The sequence below is a fragment of the Callorhinus ursinus genome, unplaced genomic scaffold, assembly GCF_003265705.2.
Source record: "Callorhinus ursinus isolate GAN/ISIS: 27379988/994484 unplaced genomic scaffold, GSC_fseal_2.0 scaffold12, whole genome shotgun sequence".
NCBI lineage: Eukaryota > Metazoa > Chordata > Mammalia > Carnivora > Otariidae > Callorhinus > Callorhinus ursinus.
In genome coordinates this window covers 24,965,838-24,989,092 of record NW_027397074.1, presented here as the reverse complement: position 1 = coordinate 24,989,092, position 23,255 = coordinate 24,965,838, and the positions used below count along the sequence as shown (strand labels likewise).

General features: G+C 37.1%; 1 protein-coding gene across 2 annotated transcripts in view; it reads right to left on the bottom strand.

Moving 5' to 3' along the window:
- The window catches only part of C1GALT1 (core 1 synthase, glycoprotein-N-acetylgalactosamine 3-beta-galactosyltransferase 1), a 32,863-nt gene extending 10,189 nt beyond the window's left edge, over nt 1–22,674 (bottom strand). Inside the window, exons 1-3 of one of the 2 annotated variants that reach the window (XM_025872940.2) lie at nt 22,465–22,674; nt 4,917–5,153; nt 930–1,597 (exon numbers count right to left, since the gene is read on the bottom strand). In XM_025872940.2, the coding sequence (XP_025728725.2) occupies nt 930–1,597; nt 4,917–5,153; nt 22,465–22,471 (912 nt within the window). In that variant the 5' untranslated portion in view covers nt 22,472–22,674. The other variant, XM_073898859.1, reaches the window with a different exon arrangement.
- Between the last annotated feature and the right edge of the window lie 581 nt (nt 22,675–23,255).

Sequence of the window (23,255 nt, the reverse complement as noted above, 5' to 3'; positions counted from 1 at the left end):
CTATCCCTTTTTCTTTTAAAAAAACAAGCAAATGTGGCAAAAGATTAACATATGGTAAAGCTAGTTGGTGGGTATAAGATATTAATTCTTCTTAAACATTTAGTTGAGATATTTAATAAAATAATGTATTTTAGATAAAATCCTCAGGAATGGAGGCTAAGGTGTTAAATGAGAGGTAAGGCTTATTACATGCTTACAGTGCAATAGGCACTGTACTATACTGTAATCACAACTGAATGAAACAGGTAGATCTGGTCCATTTTACAAATGAGGCAACTCAGGCTCAGAAATTGGGCAAATTCTGTCCATCCAAGGTCACTGAACTATTAAGTGGGAGAAGACTTGAATCTAGGTCTTCCTAAACCTCACAGTCTTTTCACACATTGCTCCTGAAGCCCAGGAGGCTCTTCACACAGCCTGTTCTCTAACCTCACTCAGATTTCTGTTCAGAAGTCACCTCTTAGAGACACCTTCTTTGATCACCCAAACTAGGGTGCCCCGCTGCACTCTGGGTCATTCTCTATCCCCTCACTTGGCCTTATTTTACCTTAGGGCACTTACCACTACCTAAAATCATATTTTATCTTTACTAGTCTGCCTGTTTACTGTATGTCTCTGTAGCCAGAATGTAGGTTCATAATATACTTTTATAAGGTTTACAAGAACTGAAACTTGGCCATATTTACTGCTACGTTTTTAGTGCGTGACATAGGCAATAAATAGTAGGTAACAGTAGCAATATTTACTGAGTTACTAGTGCTGACACTCATGTTCTCATCTATTTTGTTATACATTGCCACTCTATATAAAAGGAGTAAAGGAGATTCTTAGTTATTGGTGCCAAAGAAACACACTATTTGCTAGTTTTTTTTTTAAGTAAACAAAAGTCAGTCTAAGTATTTATACAGTAATAAAATTTTTGAACTTACCTCTACAGGAGGATAATAGTTATAATTCCAATACCAAAAGGTTCTAGGTAGATAACCCTTGATTAAGTGGTGTTCTGGTACAAACGGATGAAAAGTTTCTTTTCCAACGGTATCTCTGGAATCTCCCGCTTCTACATTTATAATTTCCATGCATTTGCCCAATGCTAAGTCTTCGATGGAGGAACTATGTGTACATTTATCTGTTTTAAATGCATCAACAAATCTCTTCAAGGCTTCTTTGCTCAGTACATATCCTGCTCCTCCACTCATGTAGCCCTGCTTTACATAGGGCTTAAATCTTCTCCCAAAGTAAATGGGTTCTTCAGGGTTGTATTTTGAGAGTAGCCATCTCAAATTATCCAGTATAACATATGTATCATCATCTGCTTTCATAAACCAATCAGCATCTTCTAAATAATGATCATGAACATACTGAAAAGCTTTAATTGTTTTCCAGTATAGTTGGTCTCTGCCTTCTCTGGTTTTTAATCCCACAGCAGGGAAGTCTTTATTTTCTTCTGAACTCATAAACAACACTTTATTACAACGCTGGGCCCATGTAGCTTTGACATGTTTGGCCTTTTTCTCTAGATTTTGAGGCCCTGTCATAACCCAGCAAAGAATTTTAACCTTTTGATAGAGGTTTTCAGCGATGTCTGTGTTCTCATCTATTAAACAAAAAATTTTTAGAGTTATATTCACATAGATGTAAAATTCAAATAAATTATATTGAAGAAAAATTTTCTTAAACAATTTCAAAAACCCCCTTCTATTTACCTTTCTACCATCAGTAATTTAGCTGAAAGAAAGCAAAACTCAACCTTATATGAACTGACATTCTGATTTATTGGTTTCATGTCAGTCTTATCCAGGAGATCCATTGCAGTTAACAAGAATTTCCACCACGACTTAAATTCTTACTATTTGAACTGTGGTTCGTTGACCAAACATCATCAGCATCACTTGGGAGCTTGTTAGAAATGCAACATCTCAGGCCCCACCCCAGACCTACTTGATTTGAATTTGCATTTTAACAAGTTCTCCTGGAGATTGGTATAAATATAAAGCATGGTCTTAGTATCTGCTTTTCACTTCATTCTACAAAGAAAGCTTCAACTAGTCCTCAACAGAACACTGACAGGAATTTCTTGCACCTCTAAACAAACTTCTGAAGGCCAGGAAAGACATGCTGCTGAAAATAACAATTCATTTTGGAGTCCACAAGATTCACTATTATGAATTTATAAAGGATCTTTAGGTGGCTTTAAAAAAGGCTCGCATGACTACCCCAGTTTGAAGAAGAGGAGTTAATGCAGCATTGAGGTTACTTTTGATAGTAACATATTTCATTCCAAAATGCAAATCCATCAGTCAGAAACAGAACAGGTATCAATAGTATTTCCAAGATTGTCTAGAGCAGTGTTTTTCAAAGTACTCCTTTGTAAAGAAATAGGCAGCCATGCCAGAATATAAAGCACATATTACTTCTTCCTCCAAAAAAGTCCACTTAACAAAGCAGTAAGCTTAAATGAGTTACATCCTGGTGCAAGCTCCTTATCTGGGTGCAGACTGGTAACAAACAATTCAGACCATCAGGCCAGGATCACATATTGAGTCTCACTGGTTTAGAGGAAGAGTCCAATTTTAAGATTCTAGATCAGTGCTTGGTGAAGGATCAATTTTTATTTCTAATAGTTAGAGACCTATACTTTTATAAATATGCTAAAAATGAATTACTAGAAAAATAAAACTAAAAAAAGAAATATAAAATATAAATCCTAATTCTTATGTTTTGATTTAGACAAAATTACTCTGTTAAATTACCCTGAAAGTTTCTGTGTAGTCCCAGTTTCAATACTTATGTAGTTGTGGACCAGCATGAGTCTGCAAAACCATACTTTTTGTAGTAATGCTGTAGGCAGAATCCTAAGGAAGCAGATCCTTAAAATTAAGGTCAACCAGTGAGTTACAAAAACTTAGTCCTGTGAAAAATTAGTAACTGGAGGCATAAATTTCTAGTTAACTGATGGTTGGGCGTGGTTGGGCATGGAATTTTTGAAAATATTCTCATGTCCTTCTGAAAATCAATAATTCACAATTCAAAAACAGACAGAATCATCCTTCAGTCAGAGAGCATTCACATTTCATGTACTTGAGGAGCCCAATCTCCTGGCTATAGATAAACTAAATACTGGATGCAGAGGGAAAATGGTAGATGCAGGAATTCTCAATGTTTCACTTTATATAAGACAACCTTCTCCCCACTGCTGGGATCTGGTAAATATTCTTTCTCATTTTGTAATTATTCCTTCATTAATTACTTTGTAGGCATGTGCTGGTTCAGGAGATGAAAAGATGAGCACGGCACATGTCCTGCTACAGAAGAACTCAGTCTTGTAGTGGACCTTGGCATGCTATAATAGAGGTATGTAAAAGGGTTCAATGTCCTGCGGAAAAAGAAAGCAGTGGCTGATAAATCCTATAGAGCAATGGAATGGGAACTTGGCTGGAACAGAGAAGGGGAGATAAAGCAAAATCAGGGAAAACAGAGATGATGCAGAAAATAGGTCCTTAAATGAGTAGAAGCTCATTTTACATTTTACACAATAAGAAAGGACAAAAGGTATAGTGAAGTTTGTTTGAGTGCAGGTACATGGGTATAAGTGAAGGCCTGAACTAGGGGAAATGAACTGAGAAGAAATCTGAAAAATGGTAAAGAGGCAGAATGCTGGAACTTATGACAAATGGGATTGATTGGTAAGTGAAGGAAAACACCTACCATGACTTCATAGTTTCTAGCTGAAACAGATGTGGACCATCACGCAGGACAAGTAGGGACCTAATATATGTTCCTACACTGACCTGACATACCCTACTAGTAGAGAAGCATGGTGCCAATCCTTTAACAATCCAGAGCAAGGCTATAGAGCAAGTGTCCAGTGATCAAACTGCTCTATGATAAGTACACAGAGCACCTACTCAGAGCTGAATCAGTTATATAAACGTTTATACAACATGACATAATTTGTAATAGTATGCATGTGCTTGCTAGTTCATATAACTCAACCAGGATGTGGTACACTTCATCCCTCAGCCTCTGCTTGGTATTTACTACCAAAAAGATAAAGGAAACAATTCCTAACGGAGGGACCCTCTGCAACTCAGAATTCCAATTGTTTCCAAGCTGCTGTATTCTTTACTGTCAAATAAATCACATTTGCAGAGATCTTTGAATTATGTTAATGTTTTTTCACAGTGTTTGGAACTGGGCTAAGATAAAGACAGTAAAGAATAAATGGAAACTAAAATGATGAGAATTGATGATATCACATAGGCAAAGAATCAGCTAAAGGACAGAAACTTGGAGAAAACCAACATTTAAATGTTGGCACATAGGGGACGCAATTGAGAACATCTGGTTAGAGGTAGGAAACCAAGAGAAAATGAAGTCATTATAACATATCCTTAGTTTCTACCTCCCTAGATTTTTATGCCTCTTAAAAGGTGAAAAGATTAGTTATATTAGTTACTGATAAAAATATAAGTTGAAAAAATATAAATTGAGATTTATATATACCTCTTGAGTTTCTCTAGAACAAGACAAAGCAAAAACTAAGACCAAAACAAGATAACAGCAAAAACACTAAAGACACAGATATAAACCATGACAACAAAATCAGACTGAATAAATATTTTCAAAAAAAATCTAATCTGAAAAGTTTTGCCTTTCCTGGAATTACAGTTTCTGAACTGTCTCTACTTAAAAATAAAATCAAAATTAATATCTTACTCCCTAAATAAATCTGGGTTTTAGCAATTTCCTTCCTGAGGCAAACCAAGAGCTGTCATTAAATATTGGGAATTAAGCTCATTTTCATCAAAAATATTGTGTACAACAAAATTCACATAAATAGCTTTTTCCAATTCTTATAACACACAGACTGAAAAATACTGTTTCTGTTTACTCCTTAATAAAGTGAACCATACCTTTATGTTGGCTAGAATCTGCATTGAAGTTCATCTGTCCTTCTAGATGATTTTGTCCATTATCATCTGAGTGCCTAGCATGAGGATCATTATGAAGAATATTAGGCTGGGTATCACCCTGTTCTCCCAACAAAATACTCAATAGCTGAGAACATAAAACAAATCCAATTGCTGATCCACAAAGGAAGGTTAAAAAATTCAGCCAAGATTTAGAGGCCATTTCCCGAAAGTGTATTTCTGTAAGAAAAAAATTAGCAGGATGTTATAAATTATAAAGCAATATATGTATCATGAGTAAAAAACTTGATAACTTAAAAAAAAACAACACAAAAATACACAAAAAAACAAGTTGATAACTTTGAGCCATATGGGAAAGTTAATTCCTTCCATATAGGAGAACGTTTCTGAGAATATTTAACTTTTATCCCTTCAAGTTGACGTTAAAACACATCTTGTGGACAATTCAATAAAATAGATGAGTAATAAGTTGGAGAATCATTGTTAGGTGGCGTATGGGTAAATAGGTTAGTATTTACACACAGAATTTCCTCTTCTTCCCACCAGAATCCTCTGTGAACCCAAGCCTGCTTGCCATCTTCTTTTTCTTTTTTGCTGTCAAAATACTTAAATTTACCTTTTTTCTCTTTTATATTATATGGTATATATTATATATAAATATAATATTCCACAAGATATTACTATTATCATTAAAATAAATAACATAAGTGGTACAAAATTGTGAGGAGGACACAGAGAGTTTGTGTTCTAAAATCATTTTGTTGTCCAGAAGTGGTGAAAGTACTAATGTTAACCTTCAAAAGACTAAGGATGTATAGTGTAATTGCTAGTATAATCATTAAAATAAATAGTAAATGAATATATAACAGAAAAAATGAATAAAATAAAAGCAAGACAAGGAAAAAGAGCAGTAAAGAATAGATGAAATAAACAGAAAACAAATAGTGATATGATTGATTTTAATGCAAATATTATCACCAAAGACGTTAACGTAAAAGATAAAGATTGCCAGCCAGACTACAGAAAAAAATAAACCCAACTATATGTTGCTTATAGGAGACACATTAAGTATATTCAGAAAGTTAAGAGCAAAAGAATGGGAAAAGATCACTTACAAAAAGAAAGTATGCAGTTATCAAAATAAATTAGTGGTTACATAGTTTATCTTCCTGATATTCACCAAGCTTTACATTTTTGATTTACATATTTTGTATTAATATTTACTATAGTAAAAAATTTATATAAAAATACCTTCATGTGACCTTTTACTTTATCCCTTTTAATACATGTTTAATATATGTATATTTAATGCAAATATATTTATCCTCAAATCCATAAGTAAAATTGTCATGTCATGGAACTACACCATGCTCATCTTATATCTCGGATCTCAGGCTCTCTAATAGTTTTTCAAGTTTGAGAAGGATGACCCCGGGGGGAAGCCGAGGTAAAGGAAGGACAAAGTTGCTCAGTAACACAGGAGATGTAAATTACCCATGAAACTGGCAGGCACTTGTTTACTTACTTCCTTTTTTCTATCTTAACTTGCATTCTAAGGTTCAGAAAGGTAGGCCTTCACGGGTGAAGAGTATACATACATATCCCACCAACTCCCCTACATAAAATTTCCCAGAGGAAAAGCAGAAACAAGATTACCCAGTCTTGTTGCTATTTTCCCTGAGAGGAGGTCTCAAATTCTCCTTTGCTACTCTCTTTTCCCCACTTAGATTGGTTTTTAGTGAAATCCTTATACACAAAAGGTGTAATCTGCAATTCCAGGGAAAATATCCCTCCCGGTTTAAGTAACTCTTTTGAAACTCTGAAAACCTGAAGAATATTTGCAAATGATATAATCTGATAAAGGGTTAATATTTGAAATACAGAAATAATTTCTATATTATTTGAATTTCTTCTGCAACTCCACATCAAAAAACCCCATATAATCTGATTAAAAATGAGCAGAGGACCTGAAAGGATATTTTTCCAAAAAAGATATATAAATAGTCAACAGATACATGAAAAGATGCTAAACATCATTAATCATCAGGGAAATGCAAGTCAAAACCACAAAGAGATACCACCCCACACCTGTTAGAATGGCCAGAATCAAAAGGCAAGAAATAACAAGTGTTGGTCAGGATACGGAGAAAAAGGAACCCTTGTATACTGCTGGTGCAGCCACTGTGGAAAATAGTACGGAGGTTCCTCAAGGAATTAAAAATAGAATTACCATATGATCCAGTAATTCCACTACTGGATATTTATCCAAAGAAAATAAAAAATACTAGTAGGAAAAGATATGTGCACCCTACGTATATTGAAGCATTATTTATCATAGCCAAGATATGAAAGCAACCCAAGTGTCCATCCACAGACGACAGGATAAAGAAGGTGTGGGATGGACAGAAGGACGGGTTACTCAGCCACGAAAAAGAATGAGATCTGTCCATTTCCAACAACATGGGTAGATCTAGAGGGTATAATGCTAAATAAAATAAGTCAGAGAAAGACAAATACCATATGGTTTCACCCATATGTGTAATTTAAGAAACAAAACAAGCCAAGAAAAAAAAAGATAAGAAACAGAGCCTTAAATACAGAGAATTGGTGATTGGCAGAAGGGAGGTGGGGGGATGGGTGAAACAGATAAAGGAGATTAAGAGTATACTTACTGTGATGAGCACTGAGTAATGTATAGAACTGTTGAATCATTATATGAAAAAAGCTGAAGAGAACTACTCAAGAATCTGAAATTCTTTAAAGTAAGAGCGTATATTACTAAGAATTTACCCACAAGAGAGGTAATTTGAAAATCCCATAAACTGCAAACATGAAGCCAAGAGAAGTAAATGAAAGGTATCATAATGCCAACTTTCTTATGGTAAATGTAAAAAGATTAGCAGAATAAGACTGAAGCAATAAACCTGAAGGAAGGCTATTAAGGTAACATTAGCAGACACTTAAACTGAGATATCATCTAAGAGCCACACTGCGTAATTTCCCAAATCTGATTCTCTGACGCTCTGCCTTCTAGCACACTGGTTTTGATTTTCTTTTTGTATTGGCCGTGACCTTCCTCACCTTAATACCAGATACAATCACTTCACAGTCTCAAAAGGGCACAGTCCAAATGAATTCTCCACTGCTACAGAATCAACAGTCACAGAAAGCCCTGTGACTGAGGAGGACTGCGAGACAGTGACTATTATCAAATAAGTGCTGATCCAGCTCTAGTAACTATGAAAACTAACCTGACACCCCACCATTTTCCAAAAGACAATGAGTTTTAGAACAAGTCTACTTCTGGAGCATGGAGGATTTATTGTTTGTAGTAAACTAGTGACATATTTATGGATAGGGTTTTCTTAGCTGAGGTGGCACTTTTTTAGCAACACACCTGTTCTGGGGTGAATGGAGGGAAAATTGACTTCCTGATGTTTAAAATTTTGTTTTTAACTAAAAAAATACCTTGTGAGGCTATTGGATGGCTACCATCCTCTTACCCCTCCTCCTCCAGAGCATTATCAACCAACATGTGCTGGCTCATCCCTGTTGCTTTACTCCATACCCTTCCAATTTCAAAGACTCTTGCCTTAAGACTAAATTTCTGTTTACTCTGATTTTTCTTTCTTGGTCCTGAGATAAAATAGCCATCTCATATGGGTACAACGCACCCCAAACCTTACTCTGATTTTTCACAAAAATCAGCACCCTCAACTCTTCAGATTCTTAACAAGAGTGCTGAAATAGACCAGACAGGAAGACCTTGTGTAACTAAGTTGCACATTACGAGGCTTCTAAGATATTTAAGTGGAGGGAAGTTCTCATTGCCAACTGTTTTCCAAACCTGGTATGTAATCAGAATCATTTGAGGAGCATTTTAAAAATATAGATTTTCAGGCATCACAATTGAGATTTCATTTGCAAAAGAAGGTCTGGGACAACTAAAATTTGTATTTTTTACGGGACAGCTTTGTGTTATTCATTGTAAAAGATAAATCAAGCAATATAGAACAATGTGAAAAAGATAAATATCACCCCAAATCCCATCACTCAGAAACAACTATCATTAACATTTAGTAATATCATTATAGATATGAATAACCCATCTTTATAAATAACAGAGATGGAAGGAGAGGTAACTGTGGCTAACAGTTGAACCCTGTATTAAGAGCTCTATGTGGGTTAACTGTAAACCATAAATGAGGGACTATCAATCTCATTTTACAGATAAACTCAGACAGAAAGGTTTGTAACCTTCCCAGGGCCACACTAGCAATATGAATCAAGAATTCAGATTCTTAACCATTTTACAGTAGTTTTACAGAATTGGAATGAATGTTACTCATGCTATTTTAAAGATTTAACATGTTAAGATTTACTTGAATGTATAGGAAAAAAGGGAAATTAAGTGAATCTAAATGAACTCTGAAAGTCAGTGAAGCATTTATAATACGACTCCTCTCCTCTAAATGATCCTTCTAAAGACAAGAAAAAGACTATGAAAAATATAAAGCAATTGGAGGCCCTTTTTTAAAACCACATATTTCAGTTTTAGATAGTTCCTATTAACTTCTTGCTGTGAGAAATGTGGAAATCAGCACGTATATACTCTTCCCCACTCCAGCCACTCCAACCTTCAGCAACCACCACCCTGATCAGTCAGCAGCTATCAACATGAAGGCAAGACCCACCACTAGCAAAAACATTGTGACTCACTGAAAGCTCAGATGATGGTTAACATTTTTTAGCAATAAAGTATGTTTTAATAAGGTAAGTTAAGGTATGTACATTGTTTCTTAAGACATAATGCTATTGCATCCTTAACACACGACACTACAGTGTAAGCATAACTTTTATATGCATGGGGAAACCAAAAATTCATCTGACTTGCTTTATTGTGCTATTTGCTTTATTGCAGTGGTCTGGAACTGAACTCGCAATATTTCTGAGGTATGCCTGTACTACATGAATCATTCAGGAAGTTAAGCAGAACTTAAATCCTTCTTTTATGTAAAAGTTTGATACTGATCTCTGACAGAGCCCAAAATATAGATAGAATTAAAAAAAAATCAGTCCAATCTCACTCCAAAATAATACATCATCAAAGGGAATGCAGCCCAAACATTAATGGTTATCTTAAATTGGGTCCTCAGAAAGGAAACCATGAAATGAGGCCTTTGTGTGAAAGTATTTTATTAGAAAATATTCCCTGGGGATGCCTGGGTGGCTCAGTCAGTTAAGCATCTGCTTTTGATTCAGGTCATGATCCTGGGAGGGAGTCCCACATCAGGCTCTTTGCTCAGCGGGGAATCTGCTTCTCCCTCTGTCTCCTGCTTCCCCTGCTTGTGCGTGCGCTGTCTCGTAAATAAATAAAATAAAATCTTAAAAAAAAGAATTAAAAAAGAAATATTTCCTGGAAAAACTTCTAGGGAAGTAGGACAGGGAAGGAAAGAAGTCATGCAAAGTTCCATGGGAGGTAATTTTAGCTCCATCCCCTAGGGTAGTTTTAGAGGCAATGCAAGCTGCACCTCAGAGTTGTACTCATATATTTAATCAGTGGTTAAGGGCTGTTCTTAGGAAATAAAATTCCCAGACACTCTCATAGCTTGTACATTGGCAAAATTGGCTCTGGCAGTGTGAGGGCAGCCCAGCAACAAAGAACCTTAGGAGATAGATAACGGGCATGAATATACATTAGGAGCCTGTGAACAGAAAGGAGATACAGGCCCTTGGACAAAGTATTAGCATCATCTGCTACAGCAACTTTATGATTTGGAAAGTTAAAAATCACTTGGTTTGGTTTTGCTCTATGGAATCCCCAAAAGGTTCAGCAATCAATCATTCTAGTTCAATCATTGTAGAGTGAAGAATACTGCACAGCCTAACAATGCATATAGAAATTTTAATTAGCTTTTTAGTATCTACTCTAAAATATAAATAGCCACTTAAGAATCACCAGGTATTTTAAGGAAAGCCTCTAATACGAAAGAAAAAAAAAAATCAACAAAGTCAAATTTAAAGCAACTTGGAAGAGATGATATAATGAGATAAAAACTAAGAAAACCCCAATCATTGATATCCTGAGAGATTAAAAAATGTCATGCCATTTTATTCAGGAAATAAGTTAATAGCTTTAAAAAAATTATGAGGACAAAAAGAACTCCACAACAAATTAAACTGTAAGAAAATAAAAAACCTGAATAGAACAGCCACAGGATAAAGTTAAGGAAGTTACCCTCAAAGTAAGAAAAACAAAAAGATAAGGTGATAGAAAATAAAGAGAGAAAACTGATAACTAAAGATCAGTTTACAGGTACAGATAAAAAAGGAAGGAAATCTACAATCAAATACTTCAAGGACGTTTCCAGATTGAAAGGCTCCAATGATAGCTAATATTCTGAACAAAAACAGACCCACAAAGATATAGTATCAGGTAATTTCAGAACAATTTGGTCAAAGAAACCATTCTGCAAGCTTGCAGAGAAAGGGAAAGAGGCAAAGAGACAAGAATTAAATGTTTTTTTATTTTAATTTTTAAAAAAGATTTTACTTATTACTTGAGTGAGAAAGTGAGAGACAGCATGAGTGGAGGGGGAGGGACAGAGGCAGAGGGGAGAAGCAGACTCCCCGCTGAGCAGGAAGCCCAACACGACAAGGGGCTTGATCCCAGGAGTCCAGGATCATGACCTGAGCCGAAGGCAGATGGCTTAACCAACTGAGCAACTGAGGTGCCCCAAGAATTACATGGTTTTAGACTTTCAAACAGCAACACTGAAAGCTAGAAGGCAATGGATAAAATCCTTCAAAATTCTTAGGAAAAATTATTTCCAACCTAGAATTTTAGACGCAGCCAAACTATACAAGGATCAAATCCGTATTGCTTACTTGGTACACAAGACTGGCTCTGGTTCACCTTCCTGCTCTCTTATTTCTCATACTCCCTTACCTGCAAAGACCATTCAGCCATTCTCCAAGTTTGCCTTGACCTTTCATATGGATGACTTTGGCCATTCTATTCTTTTTGCTGGGTGTGCCTTCCTCAATTTCGTCTACTGGAGAGATACATAATTCTTCCAAGGTTACTTTAGTTTCAGTACTTTCCATGACCACTCTTCCCTACTGCCCATGGTCAAAATAACTGCTCTCCCTCGAATGTTTCCTTGTGCCTTTACTCACACTTCCTACTATGTATATGTCATACTGCATAATAGTAAGTATGTGCATCTTTTTCCCACTAGACTGTGAGTTCCTCAGGAAAAGTGGCTATGGCTCTTATCTCTCTATCTCCAGCACCTAACACACTGCCTGGCTTATATAATGCACTCAAATGTTTGTGTGTTTGTTTTACTGAAAGGGGGAAGAGAGTTGAAATGAGTTTTGCAAACAGAGATCTATATTTATACCACCTAATTTACTAAGTAAAAAAATCATGTATGGTTCCACCATTTGACGCTTTTACACTTCTTTGACCCAAAAGCTTAAAACAGATATATAATATGACCTATATATTATTTCCTTTGGTGTATATTCCACTCATATGAACTATACGTACATATTAATTCTGAGACAGAAAGACTAAAAGCATTTTCTATTACTAATTTATTAAAATGATAGAAATAGAAAAAATTAACACACAGCTATAACCTAATGACCCTGAAGTATTTTATAAGCATTATAGTTACACAACGTTAGCATAAAAATGACCGTGGGATTTCATAAATCCTGAAAATGTAGGATAAGAAACAAATTAATAACCTTCCAAAAATTATATAACAGTTCACAACCAAGTTAAAATCAAGTTGTATTGTCTTGAGCTATAATTCTATTTTAAAAAATATTCCCACAATTTCATATTCAGAAAATCAAGTGAGAATACCTTTTGTTACTGTTCCACGAGAACATAAGTATTTTGGGGCGCCTGGGTGCCTCAGATGGTTAAGTGTCTGCCTTCGGCTCAGGTCACGATCCCAGAGTCCTGGGATCGAGTCCCGCATTGGGCTCCCTGCTCCTTGGAAGCCTGCTTCTCCCTCTGCCTCTCTCTCTCTCTCTCTCTGGCTCTCATGAATAAATAAATAAAATCTTAAAAAAAAAAAAAGAACATAAGTATTTTTTCTGTCCTCTTTTACGTCCTCAACAGAAATTAGAGAAGACATAAATAAATAGAAAGACATCCCACGTTCATGGATTGGAAGAATATTGTTAAAATATCAATACTACCCAAAATGATCTACAAACTTAATGTAATCTCTATCAAAATCTAATGATTTTTTTGCAGAAATAGAAATATCCATCATAAAATTCATATGGAATTGTCAAGGGATCCCAAGGAGCCAAAAAAAAAAAAAAAAATCTTGAAAAAGAGGAATAAAACCTGAGGACTCACAGTTCCTAATTTTAAAACTTATTACAAAGGCTACAGTAATCAAAACAGTGGCACTGGCATAAAGATAGACATATAGACCAATGGAGTAGAATAGAGAGCTCAGAAATAAACCCATGCATTTATGGGCAAAATATTTTCACCCCAAATTGGCCACATGCATTCAATGAGCAGAGGACATCTTTCAACAAAGGTGCTGGGAAAACAGGATATCCACATGCTAAAGAATGAAACTGGACCCTTATCTAACATCATATACAGAAATCAACTGAAAATAGATCAAAGACCAAATATAAAACTATAAAACTCTTAGAAGAAAACATAAGACGAAAACTTCCTGATATTGGAATAGGGAATGATTTCTTTGATAGGACATCAAAGGCACAAGCAACAAAAGAAAATTAGTCAAATTGGACTTCATGAAAATTTTAAAATTTTGTATATCAAAAAACACTATCAACAAAGTAAAAAGGCAACTCACAGAATGGAAGAAATATTTGCAAGTCATCTATTTGATAGGGGATTAATGTCCAGAATATATAAAGAACTCCTAAAACTTAACAACAAAACCAATAAAATGGGCAAAGGACTTGAAAAGACATTTCTCCAAACAAGATATACTACTGGCTGATAAGCATGGGCATGTTGAGGATGAAAAGATGCTCAGCATCACTGAAATTCAGGGAAATGCTAATCAAAACTACAATAAGATACCACCTCACAACTATGAGGATGGCCACTATCAAAATGATAAGTGTTGGCAAGGATGTGGAGAAATGCAACTACTTGTGCACTGTAATGTAAAATGTACAGAAACATAAAATGTACTGCCACTGTGGAAAGTAGTATGGTAGTTCACAAAAAATTAAAAATTTACAGTTACCATAGGATCTAGTACTTCCACTTCTGGGTATATGACCAAAAGAACTGGAAGCAGAGTCTCAAAGAGATATCGGTATACCTATGTTTATAGCAGCATTATTCACAATAGCTAAAATGTGGAAATAATCCAAGCGTCCATCAGTGGATGAATGGATAAGCAAAATGTGTTATGTGCATACAATGGAATATTATTCAGCCTTTAAAAGAAAGGAAATTCTGATGTGTGCTATAACTTAGATGAACTCTGACATTATGCTAAATAAGCCAGGCACAAAAAGACAAATACTATATAATTCCACTTACAGGAGATACTCAGTTAAAACCATAGAGACAGAAAATAGAATGGTGGTTGCCAGACACGTGGTTGCCAGAGACAGGAGACACTTAGTTAAAACCATAGAGACAGAAAGTAGAATGGTGGCTGCCAGAGACAGGAGACACTCAGTTAAAATCATAGAGACAGAAAGCCTAATGATGGTTGCCAGAGGGGAATGGGAAATTACTGTTTAATGTCTATAGAGTTTCAGTTTTGCAAGACAAAGAATTCTGGAGATAGATGGTGGTAACAGTTGCACAATATAAATGTATTTAATATCACTGAAATGTACACTTAAAAATGATTAGAATGGTAAATTTTATGTGTATTTTACAATAAAAAATTGGAAAAAAAGAATAACAATGTTGATATTCTCCAAATTAATCTATATATGTAATATTATCCAAACTAAAATACAAGATTTTATTTATTTTTATTATTATTTTTAAATACAAGAAGATTTTAGAAAGTTAAATAACTCAGTAAAAGCATTCAAAAGATTTGTAAAAATAAGTATGTGAGTATACCTGGGAAATTCTGGAAAGGAGTGTGGGGATAGACTAAGCCTAATGGACCCAATTAAGACAAGATTTTTAAAAATTAAGTAACGTAGTAAAAAATTATTCTAATGTTGTTGGGAAAATAAATATAACTGGGAAATTCCTGAAAGGAGCACTGCGGGTTAGAGGGTAGATTAAGCCTACCAGAGATTAAAATATATTACTTACAATAAACAGTGGTATAACATTATAATAATTTGATATTCAGGCCAGACATATCAATTTCTTTATGAATCAGTTAAAAAATATTTTTAATGCTTTTAATTAATACTACAGACATAATGCTGAGAAACTTTTTTTCTCTACAACCATGCCATCAGAACTAAGCTATCTGAAAGTGTATCAGTGAGACTGGAACATCCCATTCTTGCATGGATGATGGACAGTTCATCAAGCAGCAGCAGCCTTAATTTCCAACAGAGTTTCAGATAGGGTTTCCCAGACACAACATTCCACATTTATCTTAACTGTGTAGTCTCTAAGGAAATAGGGCTTTGAGTTTGCTTCTCAGCCCAGGCCTGATGTTAATTAACCCCTTGACACACAGCCTCGCTGTACTTCAAACCTATCAAATATTGCTTCATTTAAATTTTGTCTAAACTCCACCCTTCTCCAAAATCTGTAATAACCCTGTCCTTTCTTTATTTAGTAAAATGCTGGCAGTTCATCTGGTGTGTGGTCTTCCTCACAGCAGCAAGTTAATTAACCTTTGTCAGCCTAAACATATATATCCCTGGTGGTCTTTACCAGACTGAATTAAAGAGTCTATTTAAAAAAACAAGTACATATAGAAATTTAATACATAATATACATAGCACTTCAAATCAAGAAAAAGATGGTTTATTCAAGTAATGATACTGAAATAATTTTTTGGGAAAAAGATAAAAATCAGCCAGCTGGATTCCTACCTTTCTCTTTCAAATTCCAAATGTTTCTAAGGTTTCAATATTTAAAAAAATGAAATTATAACAAACTAGAAGAAAATATCTTTTTATATTTATAACATGAATTGAGATCTTCTCAAAACTCAGAAGCTATGACTATAGGAAAACTGTATGAAATTATTCATTGGCTAAACTTCTGGCAGTGAAACTGCTGGTTCAGAGATGTTTCTGTATACAATGTTAAAAAAAATCTGTACAGCAAAAAATGCCAAAAAACATCATAATGAAAAAGACAAAAGATCAATCTAATATAAAAACAGATGAAATAAAGGATTTGCAGAAGAAGAAAATACAATGGCCAAAGATGTTCAAATTTCACATTAAAGTAATTCAAATGCAGAAATACTATTTTTAACCTTACTAGCAAAAAATGTTTAGTAACACCCAATAATGACATGGAAGAGGAAACTGGCACTCATGCATTCTTTCTCACAATATACATATTTACTGTCTTCTGGAAGGGCAATTTGGCAATGTATTTTAAAATTTTTAAATGAGTAGGACCTGACCCATCATTTCATCATCAGAAATTTCTCCTACGGACACGAACATAGAAGTCTGCAAAGATATTTATGGCAGCCACTGCCACAGATGTTTGCTTGTTGATAAGGAACTAGTTAAATAAACAAACATGATACATCCATACCACAGAATACTCTGCAGCTGTCAAAACAATGATCTATATGTGCTAATAAAGAAAATCTTTGCATATTTGGCAATTATGACTTTTTGCTAGTAAGGTGTAGTGGCTACTTTTTAAATCAGAAAAATGTAAAAAAAAAATGAAAAAACTGAAACTGAAACCATAGATAAAAAAAATATGTATATACAGAAGAGTATGTTTTCTTCCCCATTTCTCTGTGTATTTGCATCTTTTACTTTAATCAAAGAGATGATGCTATATCTGTTAGTCTCCACTTTACCCTTTTCCTTTATTTTCTTCCATAACACAACTTCATTCATTACAACTGTGTAAGATAAAAGATTTATTTTTTAAGACAAAGTACTACAGTCTGTATAGTATAATCACAAAAATTAAATAAAGGTAGGCTACTTCATCTATAAAGATAATCTAGGAAAAACAAAGTGCACTGAAATCCCCACACTTGGGGATCCTTTTCAGACTTCTCAAAGTTTGACTCACATATACATTAAACATTTCCACCTTGACCATAGGCATCTCAAATTCAACATGTCCAAATGTGACTCATTACCTTCCTTCCTTAATTCCCTTACCTGCTCATCTTAACTAAAATTACTGGCGATCATCTAAATTACTCACCAGTGGGTTCCTATTTTACCAGGAGCCATCCGTTTATCTAAACTAGAAATCAGTTTCTTTGTAACACTCCTCACTCCCCTTACCCCATATCCAATTACCAAATAGGGCCAATTTTATTTCCTATTTTTTTTTTAAATCCATCCTCTCGTCTCCATTTCATCTCTATTTATTCATCTATTTATTCATCCTCTCTATTTCAGACCCTCCTCTCTCTCCTAAGCAATTGCAATATTTAATCGGTCTCCCTCACTCAAGTGCTATCTCTCCTCAACTCATCCCCATTCTGTCACCAGAATGACCTATCTAAAATGAAAAGCTAACCAAGTCACTCCATGAATCCTCCATGGAGCCCTACTGCCTATAAGACAAAAACTAAGCATCTTTAATTAACATGATATATATAGATTCTCCTTGATCTAGACTCTGTCCAAATTTTCAGCCTCATATTTCGATACTCCATGCCTTATTACTTACTCTTCAGCAATCCTGAACTATCTATAGTTCACTAAATATCCCAATGTAGTGGGCTCCTCTATTCCTACTGTTTTCTCTGTCTATACAACACTATCCTCCCTTCACCATCTATGCCTCAACCTCTGTAACTCCCATTAAGCCAATGACATATTGAGCTGGATAATTCTCTCTTGTGATTGGCTGTCCTGTTCACCATAAGATGTTTAGTAGCATTTGTGGCCTCCACTCACTAGATGCCAGCAGTATTCCCCCTGGTTGTGACAACCAAAAACGTCTCTAGACACTGCCAAATGTCCCGAGGGACAAAATCAGCTCCAGTTAAGAACCACTCTACTAAACTGTTAAAACTTAGTTTATCATATATACATAAAATATCTCAGGAAGAATATATAAAGACTAATTGTAACACTTGAGGCAGGCAACTGGTAGTTGTAGGAGGTAACTAGAGTAGGAGGGAAAAAAACCCTTCTTTTTCACTACCATCTCATATTCTTTTGATCTTGTAACTAGAGTAGGGGGGGAAAAAACCCTTCTTTTTCACTACCATCTCATATTCTTTTGATCTTGTACCTCTCTTCTAACCTCTCCACTGCTACTGCCCTAGTCCAAGTCACCTCCCTTTCTCTCTTCTCCTCTCCCTTCCTCAACTACCATAACCGACTCCTAATCAACTTTTCCCTTTACATCCTTCTTTCTTCAATCCATTTTTCCCCACTTCACCACTGATCCTTTTAAAAACATTTTATCACTGAGTTGCTCTAAATCCTCCAGTGTCTTCCCAATCTCACTCAGAGACAAAGCAAAAGCCTTAAGATGAACCTCGAGGGTCTGCTATCCCATCCCCACTTTTCTTTTTCGGATCTCTCTTTTCTGATCTTCTTTCTCTGATCTTTCTGGTTTTTATAGGTAAAAAAGGAACAAACAGAAATTTCATAAACTGAACCCATTACTGTTTCCCTTACTGTGTTCTCTCTGGACTCCTTGCTATTTCTCAAATACGTGAGGCTCTTTGCATCTGCTGTTCTCTGCTGGGAACACAACTCACCTACATTGTCACATGGCTTACTCTCCAACTCCTTCAGGCCTTTACTTCTCAGGGGTTCTTCCCTGGTCGCCCTATTCTTACCCACAGCACCTACTAACATCTAATATATTACATATTTTACTTCCTCATCTTGTTTATTGTCTCTGTTCTCCATCTTGTTCATTGGTTCTCAAACCTGAGTCTGCATCAGAATCACCTGAAAGTTTTGTTAAAATACGTTTTGAATCAAGAGGTCTGGATTGCTAACAAGTTCCAGGATGATGCCAATGCTGCAATTCCAGGGACCACATTCTGAGAACCAATGTTTTAGAATATAAGCTCCTCCAGGACAGAGATTTTTGTCTGCCTGTTTGCTTTCACTCTGCAACCTGGTTCAGAGTAAGCACTGAGATAAGTAAATGACAAACAAATAAATATAGATGTTCCCTTCTCTGTTCCTACCACACCTCCCTGATTTGGCCTGCCATATGGTGCTAAAAATTTGCCGAACACTGTATAAGATAAATTATATGACTGTGATGGGTTGTGTTCCCCCCGCAAAAGACTGAGGTTGAAGTCCTAACCCCAGTACCTATAAATGGGACCTTATTTGGAAATAGGGTCTTTGCAGATGTAATCAAATTAAGACGAAATCATCAGGGTGGATCCTAATCCAGTATGACTGGTGTCCTTATAAAAAAGGGAGAATGCCATATGACAAGAGACACTGAGGACTGGAGTGATAAAGCTGCAAGTCAAGGAATACCAAAAACTTCCAGTGACACGAAAAGCTAAAAGACATGAACAGATTCTCCCCTAGAACCTAGAGACCATGGCCCTGCCAACATCTTGATTTCAGAATTCTAGCCTCCAGAACTGAGATGATAAATTTCTGTTGTTTTAAATTACCTAGTTTGCTGTACTTTATTATGGCAGCCCTAGGAAACCAATAAAAGGACCAAGAATGAAAATGACTACACCAAGCCATACATAATTTCAAATTCTGCCTATTATCTAATTTCTACCAGTTTAAATGTTTTAATATACAGCTTTAGTTGTAAACTAATCAGATTTCCCATTTCAGAATCTCTCCAACTTAATTGTTTCTTCCTGCCTTCAATATGCAAGGCAGCTCATACTACAGGTTCTAGATAGTTTATTCAGGTTTTTTTTTTGGGGGGGGGGTTTCTCCTACCTTCTTACATGCTTCCCTATTTCACTAATATCAATTTCTTTAATTTTTTTTTCTTCAAGGGACACTTCTTATTTTCACACATTATACATTCTGGTATATAGTTTCCCTTTGGCTATCTGAATTAGTTGCAAAGTGAAAATTTAAGTACACGTTAGATATACGTTTAGATTTAAGATAAAATGCTATCTCCTCTTTTAGAGAACAAGTCTCCTTTTTTTTTCCTTTTCTTTCTTCTGTCTTTTAAAGTAATGACCTTAATCCTAAAAAATTTTGAGCAAAAAAAATTTTGTCATACTTTTCTTGCCATCTTGTTACAGTTTGTACACTAGTGTCTTTATTCAAATCTCAACAAATCTTCTAAAAGTAACATGGTTGTATTGGGAAGCTTAAAATTTTAAATGAATCTGAAATTAATTTCATCAAGTTTTCCCCTTTCCATTTAATGTTTACCGCTGCAATATCACAAGAATTCCGATCAATAATTTCATCACAGAGACTCTATTTTAAATTACCATGGTTTACAAGGTTTATAAGCTTAAGATGCAATTTTTATCTTAGCACAAGTCAATATACAAATAGTAAATTGCATATGCCTAAATGACACAGTTTTGTATTTCTATGACTGGGTGAAAATTAAAATTAATCCATTGTACGTACTACTAACCTATGCCCCCCAAAAAAGCATATTTAAGAAAAACCTTATCAAGGGGCGCCTGGGTGGCTCAGTCATTAAGCGTCTGCCTTTGACTCAGGTCATGATCCCAGCATCCTGGGATTGAGCGCCAAATCCGGCTCCCTGCACAGCGGGGAGCCTGCTTCTCCCTCTCACACTCCCCCTGCTTGTGTTCCCTCTCTTGCTCTGTCAAATAAATAAAATCTTTAAAAAAACAACAACAAACCATATTTATCCCTCAAAAGGTATTAACCACAAAGTATTTTTAAAATGCTGAAGCCTAAAAAGATACAGAAAAAACAAATTACAGGCAAATTTAAGAGAGATATTTAATAGTTCTCCACGAGTACTGAAAAACCATGCTCTTTTCCCATGAAGAATTTTAAATGAGTCATATTTTCCTTACTAAATCACTGTTTTACTTAACATATGGTGAAAAGAGTTAACTGGTAACTTGAATCTTTATATTCACTTAAAGTGCACATCAATATATACTAAGGCTAGTGGAAAATACGTATAGTTTACTTTATACAATACTTATAACACATAACATCACGTGCATAAGGTTCACTTGACATTTATCTGCTAACGGTATGGAAAGCTGTCTAAATATCTCCTAAAAATTCAGGTTCCCACTGTCTAAACCTACACCAAAATTAAACAAGTTGAAATCATGCACAACGCTTTTTCCTGGCACCCAGGCCGACCTACCTATATTCAGTGCCTAACTTTTAGTAAATGAACATATTTCTGTCCCAATCACACTGGCTTAATTATTCACTTTAATGCGTTAAAGTTCTACCTTTATAACTTTCTAATTCATAATGAAGTCAATTCATGGTTAGCATAATAGTTTCCAAACTGAAAAGCGTTAAAAACATATACTACAATATCTATAACGAACTTAGAGAACAAGATTAAAAAGCCAATCAACTTTTCCAGAGCATGTGGTGCTTTCTTGTTTATTATTTTAAAAAAAATTAAGAGAGTACGAGCTAGGGAAGAATAAATCCCCATTCCCAAATTACGTTCTTCTGTTAGAGTATACAGTTTCTCCAAATTCAAAGCTGTATGGCCAATCTGTCAGCACCTACTACTCACACACTCGCGGGTGGGGGGGGGAGAGAAAAAACTCTTTTCCCCCTCTACGCAGCAAGTGAGTCAAACACACCTGGCTTGCTCATTCTGCCAGAGGCAGTGAAATTTAAAAAAACAGATCAGCCACAGACAAACCTGATGATCCAAGAAAGCCCCGAGGAAGTCCCCCGGCACTCCGACTGCCCGGCAGCCCGGCGGCTCTCGCGGAAGGTGCCTACACCTGAGCCCCGGGACTCGCCTGACCCACAGGTCGGGGGGGGGGGGGGGGAGGCCCGACGGGCAGGACCTCTAAGTGGTCAGAACGCGACCCGCCGCAGTCCCGCGCCTCACGGCCGCCGCCCGCCGCCCGCCCGTGGGCAGCGCGCGAAAAGGAGAGAGGAGCGAGGAAGAGGTGAGGGGCACCCGGGGGCAGAAAGGAAGAACCCACCACGAAGAGGAGGCTACTCGTCAACAAGCTAGCGGCCCGATGGTCAGACGGCCCCAATGGCAGTTCACAGAGGCGCCGGAGCAGGAGTGCCCCACGCCTCCCTCAGGAGCCCGCAAGTCCCCGGCCCCGGCGGCGACCCCAAGACACCTGTTTGGCTGCGCCCAGGTTTGGTTCCACCCTCTACGCTCCCCCAAACACACACTCCGAGCAATGAGGACGAAGGGAACCGAGACCTTGGACCCGCAGCCTGAGGGCGCCTCCGCCGGCCGTACCTGACATCAGCCGCGGCTCCCTCTCGCCCCTCCTGGGGGGCGGAGAGGGGGACGACTCGAGACCGGCAACCTTAGCTCTTCCCGGTACCCGCAGAAGTGGCTCGCGGCCGCTGCCTGGGGCCGCCCGCTGCCGCCCAGATCGTTCCTTGGCGGCGGCCGAGGCGGACCCAACTCACCCTCCCTCCCCCCCCCGCCCGCTCGTTCGCTCGCTCGCTCCGCCCCTTCCCCCGCAGCGCGTCCAGGCCGCGGCCCGCCGACGGCGCAGCCGCCACCCAGGGGTCTCTTAACGCTGACGTCTCCGCCGCCGCACCAGCCCCAGGGAAGGGCGGAGCGAGAGGGGGCAGGGTGGGGCGGGGCTATGGCGACGTGCGGACGTGAGGATTGGCCGCCAAGCTCACGCCCCGCCCTTCTGCGAAGGGGTCTGGGAAGTCGGGTCTTCTACAAGCAATAGTCGCAGCCCACTTGCGGCTTCTCCCTGTTGGCCTTCTCCTTCCTGATTCTGCTGTAGGGTTTTGCGTTAGCTTCCGGACTTTGAAGAGAAACTAAAGCAGTTTTGAAACTACAGGGACTGAGGCTAGAGGTACCTGAGGACCTCCGTGTGAGGGACAGGCTCTAACCCTGCAGAAGTCTTTTGGCCTCTAGCCTGCTTCCCGTTCTTTTTTCTCCTGACCCTCACTCCCCTGCCTCCCCCCGCCCCCACCGTACTCTGTAGTCGGTGTCTCTCTGGCCTTAATGAAAGGAAATACAGCAAGATGAGGTATGCAAACGGGTGCTGGGTAACCAGATACGTG